General features: G+C 37.6%; 1 protein-coding gene across 7 annotated transcripts in view; it reads left to right on the top strand.

Moving 5' to 3' along the window:
- Reps2 (RALBP1 associated Eps domain containing 2) overlaps positions 1–13,061 on the top strand; it is a 222,388-nt gene that overhangs the window by 190,966 nt on the left and 18,361 nt on the right. For all 7 annotated transcript variants that reach the window (XM_033760202.1, XM_033760203.1, XM_033760204.1 and 4 more), the window contains 2 exons: positions 9,018–9,101; positions 10,464–10,609. In XM_033760202.1, the coding sequence (XP_033616093.1) occupies positions 9,018–9,101; positions 10,464–10,609 (230 nt within the window). The remainder of the gene's footprint in view (positions 1–9,017; positions 9,102–10,463; positions 10,610–13,061) is intronic.

Consider the following 13,061-nt stretch of genomic DNA (forward strand, 5'->3'; position numbering starts at 1 on the left):
AGAGAAACTATTTGGTATTTCAGTTAAAGAAATCTCTGTATGAACATTAAAAATAAGGAATCCTAAAATAAAAACTAAAAAGGAAAGTAAAAGAGAAAAGGCAATGATGTAAAATTAAAATAATCCTGAATTTTGAAGATGAAAATGGTCCCTGAACATACTTAAATTGCTTCTTGCTCTTGTAGTTTTATATTATTCTTTTTTCCATTATTTAGAGAATACTTTATTAGTTTCTGTAATCAAACCCATGTAGATATGACCTTTAATATTTAATACAGCAGCACCATTTATTAACGAGGCTATCTATATTCCAGTGAGGGTGTTTGGCTACTTTATCATAAATGAGGTGGCTGAGTATGTCTGGAGTTGTTTCTGCATCTTCTAATGTGTTCCATTGATCCTCAGGTCTGTTTCTTTGCCAGTACCATGCTGTTTTTATCACAATCATTTTGTAGTGTAGTTTCAAGCTGTGGATTTTGATACCCCCTGCCTTGTCTTTACTGCCTAGGATTGCTTTTGCTATTCTAGGTCTCTTCTGGTTTCAAATGAATTTTTGGATTGTTTTCTCACGGTCTGTGAAGTATGCTGTTGGAGTTTCAATTAGGATTGCATTGAATCTAAATAGTGGTTTTGTAAGTATGGCCATTTTCACTGTATTGGTTCTTCCTACCCAGGAGCAAGGGATAGCTTTCCATTTTCTGATATCCTCTAAACTCTCGTTTTTCAGAGTGCTGTAGTTTTCTGAATAGAGGCCTTTTCTTTCTTTTGTTATTTTGATTCCTAGGTATTTCATTTTTGGGGATGCTATTGTGAAAGGAGTTGTTTCTCCAGTTCCTTTTTCAGTGAGGCTGTTTGTGTACAGGAAGGCTATTGATTTTTCTGTGTTGACCTTGTATCCAGCTACTTTACTGAATCTTGTTATAAAGTCTGGAAGACTTGATGGAATTCTTGTGGTCTTCTATATAGCGTATAATGTCATCTTCAAATAATGACAGTTTATCTTCTTACTTTCCTATCTTTATTCCTTTTATTTATTTCTCTTGACTATTGCTTTGGCTAATGCTTCCAAAACTATATTGAACAAGAGTTGTGACAGTGGACATCCTTGTCTTGTTCCTAATTTTAGTATGAAGGATTTCAGTTTCTGACCATTCAGTATGATGTTGGCTGTTGGATTTTCATAGATGGCTTTTATCAGGTTGAGGTGAAGACCATCTATTTCAATTTTCTTTAGGGTTTTATCAGAATGGGTGTTAGATTTTGTTAAATGCTTTTCTGCATCTATTGAGATGATCCCATGGTTTGGCTCTGTTAATATAGGGTATTACGTTTTTAAATTTGCATATATTGAACCATCCCTGCATCCTTGATCAGGGTATATGATCTTCTGTATTCTATTTGCCAGTATCATATTGAGGATTCTGGTGTTTATGTTCATTAGGAAGATTGACCTATATAGTTTTCTTTCTTGGTTCTTTCTCTGCTTTTGAAATTAAGGTGATGCTTGCTTCCAGGAAAGAATTTGGAAGTATTGCTTCCCTTTCAATTTCATTAAAGAGTTTAAACAGTAGTAGCAAAAGTTCTTCTCTGAATGTCTTGTAGATTTCAGCAGTGAAGCCATCAGGACCCAGGATTTTCTTAGTTGGTAAGTTTTTAATTACATTTTCCATTTTGTTGATTGATATTGGATTGTTTAGAATTTTTAGGTCTTCCTCATTCAATTTTGGGAATTCTTATGTATCGAGAAATCTGTCCATTTCTTTTGTGTTTACCATTTTTATTGGCTTATAAGTTCTCAAAGTAGGTATTAATGATCCTCTGGATATTTGCTGGGTCTGTTGTAATTTCACCCTTTTCATTCCTAATTGCATGGATTTGGGCCTTTTCTTCCCCTTTTTTTGGATAAGGTTGTCTAAGGCTTTGTCCATTTTGTTTATTCTTTCAAAGAACCAACTCTTTGCTTCATTGATTTTTTTGGTATTGTTCTCTTAGTCTCCATTGCATTGATTTCTGCTCTGATCTTTATAATTTCCTCCCTTATATGAGCTTTGGGTTTGTTTTGCTCTTCTTTTCCTAGATGCTTGAGGTTCAGCATCAGATTGTTTATTTGGGCTTACTCTGTTTTCCTATTATGAGTATTTAGTGCTATAAATTTCCCTGGTAAGACTGCTTTCATTGTATCCCATAAATTCCAATATGTTGTATTAGCATTGTTGTTTAATTGTAGAAACTGTCTAAATTCTTCTTTAATTTCCTCTGTGAAACATTGGTTGTTCAGGAGGGTCTCATTCAATTTTCATGTGCTTATAAAATTCTTGTGGTTTCTTTTGCTATTCATCTGCAATTTCATCACACTATGGTCTGATAATACACAGAGGATAACTTCTCTTCCTTTGCATTTACTTAAACATGTTCTATTAGCAAGTATGTGGTCTATTTTGGAGAAAAACCCATGAGCAGCTGAAAATAATGTGTATTCTGATTTTGTGGAGTGACATTCTGTAAACATGTTAAGTCCATTTGTTCAAGCATTTGGTTGAGTTCTAGTATTTCATTGTTCAGTCTTTATCTAGTTGATCTATTTGTGACAGTAGGGTATTGAGGTCCCCCACTACTGTTGCATTAGTGCTTATTTGATTTTTCATGTCTGTTAATATTGGTTTTATATAGTTTGGTGCAGTAGTATTTGGTGCATATATATTTATGATTGTCATCTCTTCCTCTTGGATTGTTCCCTTTACAAGGATGTAGTAGTCTTCTTTGTCTCTCCTAATTAGTCTTGGTTTGAAACCCATTTTGTCTGTTGATAGGATAGCTGTACTTTTTTTTTTCGAGTTCCTGTCACATGGAGTATTGTTTTGCAACCTCTAACTTTCAGTCTATGAATTTCTTTTTGGAATTTATATTGTTGGATCTTGCTTCGTTTTTTTTTTTTTTTTTTTTTTTTTGTTTTGTTTTTTTGGGTTCTTTTTTTTTTTTTTTTTTTTTTTTTTTTTTTTTTCCCTGGGATTTAACTCAGGTCCTTGCACTTGCAAGGCAGGCCACTGAACCGCTGAGCTAAATCCCTGGCCTGGATCTTGCTTCTTGATCCATTCTGCCAGTCTCTTTCTTTTGATTGGTGAATTGGGACCATTGACATTGACTTATCCTTGTCATGATCTTTTTCTGTTGTTGGATTCCCCTCTACTTTGCATTTAATTTCTTGCCTTGCCTGATGGACTCATTCTGTTAGGCTTTGTGGGGTTGTGACCCTCATTGTCTCTTACTAGGATATTGTTTAAAATTTTTTTGCAGTGCTGGTTTTGTATTCGTGAAGTTCCTCAAGTGCTCTTTGTTGTAAAAGTATTTTATTTCTACATTGATTTTTTTTGAAGATAGTTTTTGCAGGGTATATCAATCTGGGTTGGAGGTTGTTTTCTTTTAGGGCTTGAAATATTTCACTCCAGGCTCTTCTTGACTTGAGGGTTTGTGTTGAAAAGTCTTCTGTGATTGTAATGGGCTTTCCTTTGTATGTGATTTGTTTCTTTTTTCTAACTGCTTGTAATATTTTGTTCTTCTTTTCTGGAATCTTGACTATTATATGCCTAGGTGTAATTTTTTTTGATCAGGGATAGTTGGAGTCTTATATGCCTCACTTACCTGTACATCACATTCTTTTCACCTGCTTGGGAACTTTTCTGCTATGTGAACAATTTTTTAATGTCATTTGCACTGTCTCCTGGTTCTTCATTGACTCTGATCAGTCTTATGTTATTCTTCTTTGCATCATGTCTCAGCTGCTGGATTGATTTCTCATGGTCCTTTTCTATTTTTAAGAAATATTTCCTTTCCTGGTCACTAACAGCAATCCTGTCTTCTATTATGTTCTCTTATTGGCTCATTCTGCTGCGTAAACTTTCAATGGAGTTTTTAATCTCCTGGATATCATTTTGACTCTGTTTTATGGATTCCATTTCTTTCCTATGCTGGGATTCCTTCATGTTCCTGAGATCCTCTATTTTTTTTTATCTGTGTCTTCCCCAGAGTTCTTAATCATGTCTTTTACTATGTTCACCATCTCTGATATTATCTGAGAAATTATTCTTGATTTCATTTTTTCCAGATTCTCTCTCATTGCCAGTTCAGGGAGTCAAGTTGGTTGAGTCTTGGTTGTTCAATCTCACCCCCTGGATTTCCCTTTGGTGATCCAGAAGTCTGGGTTTGCATCTTGTTTAGATGTCTTCTCATTTCTAATTTTTGTTATTGTTGAAGTTTTTTATTTAATTTGCTGCTTGTAAATTGCTTATTGTAAGTATTTTTTTGCTAGTGTTTAGAGCCCTTAGTGAATGGCTACTTCTTACATTTTCTTCCTGGGATAGTTGGCCTTTGGTTTTTAAGTCTTTAATGGCCTTTAAGTGATCTCAGTCTTGGTATACCATTAAAGTCAGCTGACTAGAACAATCATGTCACCTTGGCCAAAGTATTACAATCAGTAACAATAATAACATCAAATACAGCTTAGAAAATGACAAATTGTGGTAGTTATTATTCTGACACCTTTAACTGCACAAACTAGCTTTGTGGTTATATATCAAAATCAAGGTCCAACTAGAAATATGTTAGTAAGCTCTTCAATATAGTGACTTTACCCTCTTGGAAGAAGACTTAGAAGGAGTTGGGGGGAGGGGATGGAAAGATAGATGAAGATGTTGATGTAGGGCTAGAGGACACAGGAGGATCATGCAAACTTTGGGAAACTGGTAGAGACAGGAGGAAAAGAGAGATAGAAGGAACAGAAACAAGAACAGAACAAACTAACAGCAACAGGAAAACTAGAAACTATATTCACACTGTTTTAACAATAAGAACAATCAAGAAAATAACAGAAAATAAATATGCCCCTAGTGAGAAGCACTCAGGCCTAAGTACCTGAGGCTGTAGAGCCTCTTGGTTACAAACTTAGCTTTGGAACTCAAGGCCTGAGTTCAGAACCTGCTCTTTGTGTAATCATGAGTTAGTTCTTTAAATTTTTGGTCTTCAATTTCTTTATCAGTAAGATGAGGGTAATCATTCCCTTTATAGGCTAAGATGGTGAAACTCAGTAACCCTTGCAAAGCACTTTGAGCAATGTATGACATGTAATCAGTGTTTAATGTATATGTATTGTATCTAATAATTTTATTTGTGACAATTGCAATCCAGTTCTCCTTAAGGGAAGTGAGAAGGATATAAGAAATACTTGTATCTAGAAACCAAGCCTGTTGAGTACATACATGGTGGATTTAGAAGAGTTAGAGAGTTGCTTGGAACAGAACGTAGGAGCAGATAGGATTACCCTGGCAAAGAATGAGCAGGGAGAGTAAAGGGGACAGGGACACTGAAGACAGAATCTTGAGAAATCCTACATTTGAGGGATGAGAGGAATCAAAAAAGAAAGAGAGAATGACTAAAACTGGTCGATTGCAGCTTCTCAGATGCCAGGGACAGGAGTGTGGTAAAGTAATCAAGGGTGCCATGCTGACAGAAGATGAGTGAGGAGAGGAACCTGCTAAATGGGAGAGTGTTGGTGTCTTGGGGAGCAGCCCTTTCAGCAGAGTCATAGGAAGAAGGCACACTGTACAAGAAAGGCACGAGAAAAGCTGAGGGACACAGTGGACACAGCAAGGCAGTTGGTTGTGCTGCAGTGTTTCTGTGGTGTGGATTAGTGTGTGGGTAAATGGAGAACTGATGTCAAAAAAATGCAGAAGTCACTTGGTTCATTTTTGGATTTTTTTTCTCACTGTGCTAACATTTTGCATCACTGGCTAATAGCAGTTGAAAGCAAAGCACTCAAACACAGCTCAGGGGAATTGCCACATGTGCCGCCCAGTCACCCTGTGTTCTTCCACTTGGTTATTTGCCTGCTGTGTCTTGAAGTGCATTTCCTGCCAATCTTTGTGCATTTAGTCATTGATTCCCTACCATTAAGTACCTCAACTTCTGTGATTACTTCTTCTACTATATACCTCCTTTCTTTTCATAGGTAAAAAGCTATATTTACCACAACATTTCTTTATTAGGAAATTAGCATTTAAAAATACAACTTGTTTTCTCTCTAAGACATAGGCACAGGGAAGGACTTTCTCAACAGAACCTCACTTGCACAAGAAATAACATCAAGAATCAACAAATGAAATATAAAATTAAAAAGTTCTGCAAAGTAAAGGAAATAATAGAGTGAAGAATCAACTTGTAGAATGTCAAAAAGATTTTGCTAGCTATTCCTCAGACAGAGTTCTAATATGTAGAATTTACAAAGAACTAAAAAAAAGACCCCCAAATAAAAGTCCTAATAAAAAATAAAAAAATTGCTTCAGATTTATCCCAGGGATGCAAGGATGGTTCAATATACATAAATCAATACATGTAATGCACCGTATTAACAGAGTCAAGGACAAAAACATATGATCATCTCAATAGATGCAGAAAAAGCATTTGACAAAATTCAACACCTATTCATAATAAAAACTCTGAAGATAATAAATGGTCTTTATCTCAACTTGATAAAGGCTATATATGAAAACCAACAGCCAATGTCATACTAAATGGTCAGAAATTGAAAACCTTCATGTGAAAATCAGGAACAAGACCAGCATAGTCACTATCACCACTCCTGTTTAATATAGTTCTGCAAACATTTGCCACAGCAATTAGACAAAAGAAAGAGATAAAGGAATAAAGATAGGAAAGGAAGAAGTTAAACTGTCATTATTTGCTGACCATATGATACTCTACATAGAAGACCCAAAAAGCTTTGCCAAAAGATTTCTAGACTTAATTGACAGATTCAGTAGCATAGCTGGATACAAGGTCAACACTCCAAAATCAGCCTTCTTGTACACAAATAACAGACTCACTGAGAGAGAAATTAGGGAAACAATTCCTTTCATAATAGCATCCAAAAAGATGAAATATCTAGGAATCAATCTACCAAAGGAAGCAAAAGACCTCTATACTGAAAACTACAGCCCTATGAAAAAAAGATAGAAGAGGATATAGGAAAATGGAAATATATCCCCTGGTCCTGGGTAGGAAAAATGATCATAGTGAAAATGGCCATACTTCCAAAACTGCCATACAGATTCAGTGCAATCCTCATTGAAATCCCAACAGTATATTTCACAGAACTAGCGAAAATAACCCAAAAATTCATTTGGAATCAGAAGGGACCTAGAATAGCAAAAGCAATTCTAGGCAACAGAGACATGGAAGGGGGTATCACAATCCCCGACTTGAAACTATACTACAAAGCCACTGTGATAAAAACAGCATGGTACTGGAAAAGTAACAGACCCAAAGATCAGTGGAATAGATGAGAAGATGCAGAAACAACTTTGGATGTACTCAGTTACCTCATCTTTGACAAAGGAGCCAACCATCCTCAGTGGTAGAGAGATAGCCTCTTTACTAAATGGTATTGGAAAAACTGGATTTCAACCTGCCAAAGATTAAAACTAGACCCCTATTTTTCACCATGCACTAAAATAAAATCCAAGTGGATTCAAGATCTAAATATTAGTACAGAAACACTAAACTTGCTGGAAGATAAGTTAGGAAGAACTCTCGAAAACATTAGCATAGGAAAAGACTTTATGAACTAGCATAAAGAATAACTGGGATCTCATCTCATTAAAAAGCTTCTGCACTGCAGGAGAAACCACTAAGAGAGCTAAGAGACAACCTACAATGTGGGGAAAAAATTTTACCAGCTGTTCCTCTGATAAAGGTCTACTATCTGGAATATACAAACCACTCAAAAAAAAGCAGACCCCCTAAATATAAAGACCCAGTTAAACAATGGGTATCTGAAAGATCAGACAATTCTCAAACAAGTAATAAGCAGCAAATAAATATATGAAAAAATGTTCAGTGTCACTGGTCATTCGAGAGATGCAGCTTTCTTCCCCGATGAGTTAGGGACACCATATCATAGTAATACATGCATACCCATGTTTATAGCGGCACAACTCATAATAGTTAAATCTTGGAAGGGGCCTATATGTGCATCAGCAGATGGATGGGTAAAACCAGGTGGCGTTTATATATAGTAGAGCACTACTTTGCCATAAAGGTTTAATTTAAGTCATCTGTAGGAAAATGGATGCACCTTGAGACCATAATGTTAAGTGAAATAAATCAGACACATAAGCTTAAATATCATATTACATCTTTATATGAAAAACCAAAAGTATAAGTAATTTAAAAAATAAAATATGTAATAGGAAAGATAAATAATAGGGAACAGAGAAATAGTTTTTTGCTTGTTTGTTTTTTGTGAAGGAGAAGTGGGGGAGGGCTGGAGCAGAGGGGAAGGAGATGAAAAAAAGAATTAAGATGTGTTATGTACGTGACTTGTCATGAGGAATGTATTCATTATGTACTGCAAACATGTACTAATTTTTTTAAAAGGCCAGTAGGAAATAGCAACGGGGAGATAGAACTTTTGCAAATGCAAAAGGGATCTAGAGATGGAGAGAGGGGAAGGGAAAGGGAGGAGAAAGGAAAGGGAGGGGAAGGGGAATTAAAAGAATTAAGATATGTTAAGTACATGTACCTGCTCCCTATGATGAGTGTAAACACTGTGTACTGCAAACATGTAGTAATAAAAATAAATGTAAAAATTACATTTTATGACGATCATTTTCTTAGTGCTACAATTAAAATCATAAATTATTTCCCAACCATGTTTTTTCCAATAAGCCCTGGTAGTTTTAGAGTTTGATTTTGTAAAGTGTTAGTTTTTCTAGCAAAATGTGTAATTATAGAATAAATTCCTATGATTCCTTTTCCCAAGTTTGTGCAACAGTGGAAAGAGAGGTAGCAGGGATTAGCAGGGTCTAGGGAAGGTTTTCCCTAAGGATCAGCGGATTTAACCATGCTTGGTTACAACTTGTCTAAATCAGTTTTCCCTGAGTGACCGTTTTCCTGAGTGCTCTTTGTTATGTATTTAGGTGGTTGTATTTTTGTGTTAATATCATCTCTCTGATCTCTTGTGACAGTCTGAACAAGTGTCAGAGGCTGAATTGCCCCCACAGCTGAACAGGGCCCCTTCCCAGGCTGCAGAAAGTAGTCCACCCAAGAAGGTAAGGCCAGCGTGAGTATGTTGTTCTGAGCCCATCCCCCAGGCTTCTTGTCTGTTAGCAGACCTGTCATTTTAAGCCTCCATAATCTAAAATGAATGTGAATGATCTCCATCTCCTACAAGTGTGTTCTCTGTGAAGATCAGGATCCTGAGGTTCCTGGGCCTGACCTTTGATGCCACAGACAGTTCATGAGCCTCTCTTCAACCCCCAGCTAAACATGGTGGCCTTGCTTTTGGTGAGATCAAAAATGCCACAGGGAGGGACGATGCCATTAGTGAAACTCCATGTACCTGCTAAGCCTTTAAGAGCACCTGTTGGAAGTGGGGCAGCCTCTTGTTTGTCTTTGTACTATGATTTCCTCTTGTGTCCTTACTTCTGCCCAGCCCTGCCGTTCACTCCCCTGGCATTTGCTTAGCTAGCGCCACTCATCCCTCAGGCACCCCATTTATCTTCTCACCCTCCTCTTGTCCTTCCCTGTTCTCTCCCAGACCCCCTTCCCCACAAGACAGGAAGCCGTGGCTCAGGAGCACATTTGGGTCAAGGTCCTCTGAGGAAGAAGACCTTTGTCTCCTTCCTGAACACACTGTGGCTCTTTTCCTTGTCTTCATGTGGGAACCAGGAATGGGGTAATGTTGCGCATATGACTAAGACTCACAAACTTGAAAACCTCAAGCACAGTCCAAAATCCCCAAAACAGAAGTCAGTTTTGTGTTCAGTTAGGAAAGACCCCATGATGTTAGATGCCCAGGGTCAATGTGAGTTTAAATGACAAGAAATAATAGCTTACTTTAAGGGGGAGGAGGGTAGGGGAAGAAAGGAAGTCAGGTATAGTATCACCTACCTGGAATCCCAGCACTCTGGAGGCTGAGGCAAGGTTGAAAGTTCTTTGAGCTCAGCCTGCGTAACTTAATGACATAGTGAGACTCTGTCTCAAACAATACAGTAAAACAGGGGCTGGGGATGTAGCTAAATGTGAAGGCCTTAGGTTCAGTCCACACTATTTTTTTTTTGGTACCGGAGATTGAACTCAGGTCCTTGTGCTTGCGAGGCAGGCAGTGGAACCACTGAGCTACATCCCTAGTGCATTCTGCGCTATTGCCAAGAAAAGGAAGATTGAAATCTGATGGAAGAAGAAAGAGAAAAAGGAAGGAAGACAGGAAAACTGAAATCTGATGCCTGCCTCCCTCCAGTTCTTGCCAAGCCAGAAATCAGCCATACATCCTTGGGTGTAGTTTGAACAGAGCAGTCTTCTGACCTTGAGTTTAGAACTACAGGTTCATAGGACACTGGCATGAGGTATGGGAAGAGCATTTAATTTTTGACTTTTTGGTTTTTTTCTTTTCTTTTCTTTTTAATTCACAGGATGTATCATATTCCCAGCCCCCATCAAAGCCCATTCGTAGAAAATTGAGACCTGAAAATCAATCTACAGAAAGCCAAGAGCCTTCTACTGCTGTTGGTGGGCCCGCTTCTGGAGCCACTGTGAAACCCCATCCAACAGTTCAGAAGTAAGACAGATGAATGAGAATGAGGCGAAAAACTCTGTGTATGTGTGCGTGCGTGCGTGCATGCATGTGTGTGTGTGTGTGTGTTTACATTTACACTCACACCTATGGAAGGGTCTGTGGTTGTCTTCTCTGTGATAGGATTAAAGACTCCCAATCATGTAAAAAGCCTGATGCTGTAGGGCTTGACGTGCCCCAAAGGAGCAGGTGACTCCTCATCTATGGTGTTTTGATTTGATTTAATTGCTACCCTTCCTCTCTCCTACCTTTTCTTCCTAACTTCTTTTTTGTGCTGGTCCAGATTTTTCCAGGAAGAAGTACTATAAATGGCAGCTTTTCCTCTTTTATCTCATGTTCTTTATGGCAAATGGCTAGGTCCATGAACGAAGACCCAACTCTAGAAGAGTTCCTGTTGTTGAACATGTCAGCCCTGAATGAGCACAGGCAGGACCTCCGTAATATCTGTCTCACTAGCTGGAACATACTGGACGCTTGTGGGCATGGCCAGAGACTGAGACACCTGTGCTGCGAACAAACCATCCTTCCCTAGAAGGCTTTGTCACTTGCCTCAATTTTCCTATTGAGTTGTTGAGGGCAGAAATCTGCCACTGTCACTTTACTTTCATTGAGCCCAACTGGTCACTAAGGTGAATGGTGAAGATTTCTCATGTCACCTCTGTAGAGCCTTGCAGGTTTGAGGGGCTGCTGTGGATTTTCTTCTGCTTACACTGTTGCTGATGGAAAAGCAACAGATTCTGTCAGCAACTTGCCTTTGAAGTCAAAGTCCTATTCTGAATCTTTGCATCCTATGTATCCTTCTTCAGATGATTTTCCACAAATGGACAATTCTCTGGTGGTATCAGTCCACACAAGAAGTACATTGTTTCTGTCATGTTTACTGAGGCCTTTGACCATCTTTCAAGCCTAGGGGATAGTTCTTTTATAGGGACAAAAAGGTTAAATTTTCTCCCATGGTTAACCCTAGCATTTTACTTTTAGCTCAACTTCATGTCAATTCTAGTCAGTCAGCATTGGCTACAGTGTCCCCCAAGGTGGGTAGCAGGATGTCTAGTGGGTTTCACACAGAGATCTTTTTTCTGTTTTTAAATATTTCAGATTTATTGAAATATTCACACAGCATCTAGTTCATCTTTTTAAATGTACAATTCAGTGGTAGTATATTCACAAAGTCATACAACCATTGCAGCCATATACTTTTAGGACATGTTGGTCATCCCCAGAAGAATCCCTATGCTCACTAGAGTTGTGCTTCACATTCACCTCTGCACCTGGTTATTGGCAACTGCTGATCTACTTTCTGTCTCTATTTTGTCTATTTGTCGATTTCATGTAAATGGAAGCATGAACACGTGGTCCTTTGTGTCTGACTTCTTTCACTTATTCTAATGCTTTCAGGATTCATCCAAGTTGTAATATATATTGGACTTTAATTTTTTTATTGCTGGATAGTATCCTACTTTATGGATATATCACATTTTCTTCAGCTGTTCATCAACTGATGGACTTTTAAGTTTTTTCGCTTTCCAGTTATTAATGTTGCTACACTGTTTGCGTGCAAGTTTTTGTGTAGAGCTGTGTTTTTATTTCTCTTGGCTACATAGTGTACCTAGGAGGGAATTGCTGAGTTATGTGGAAAGTGTATGTGTAACACTTTGAGGAGCTGGTTCGATATTATTATTGCCATCCTAGGGAGTGTAGTTTTGATTTGCATTTCCTTAATAAGTAATTGTTGAGGATCTTTCCTGTGCTTATTGACCATTTGCATATATTCTTTGACAGATGTTCATTTCCATTTTTTTCCCACATTCAATTCAGTTATTTACCTTTTTATTTTTGACTTATAAATGTATTCTGTATTCTGGATACAACTCCTTTGTCAGAAATATTCTCATATTCTATGAGTTGTCTTTTTTACTTTTCTGATGGGATCATTTGTAGCACAAAATATTTGAATTGTGATGTGTCCAGTTTATCTAGTTTTTCTTGTGTCACTTATATTTTCGGTATCATATCTAAGAAGTCATTTTGTACTCCAAGTCCATGAAGATTGGGTGTAGCTTCATGCTTCATGTGGATATCCAGTTACTCTAGCACCATGTATGGAAAGGTAATACTTTCTTTTATCTGCCTAGTCAGTGAGTATCCCTCACCATGGTACTCTCTCACTAGTGAGGTGGCCACATGATATGCTACTGAGAGATGCTAGTACCTGCTAGCAGCACAATTTTATAAAGAGTTGGGCAATTTCATACAACTTCTTATCTTAGTTCCCAGGCTAGTTTATTTTGGAGTGATAAGAAGTGACGTAGCATTCAGAATTTTTATTTATTTTTTTCATTAAGTTTATTGGTACATTTTAGGTATACAGTACAGTTACATTCATCACTGGGATCTTCTACCTTTACATGATGTATCTTGGTTCTTATTTTTCCCC

This window comes from Fukomys damarensis, unplaced genomic scaffold, assembly GCF_012274545.1.
Source record: "Fukomys damarensis isolate Sample0158 unplaced genomic scaffold, DMR_v1.0_HiC HiC_scaffold_39, whole genome shotgun sequence".
Taxonomy (NCBI): domain Eukaryota; kingdom Metazoa; phylum Chordata; class Mammalia; order Rodentia; family Bathyergidae; genus Fukomys; species Fukomys damarensis.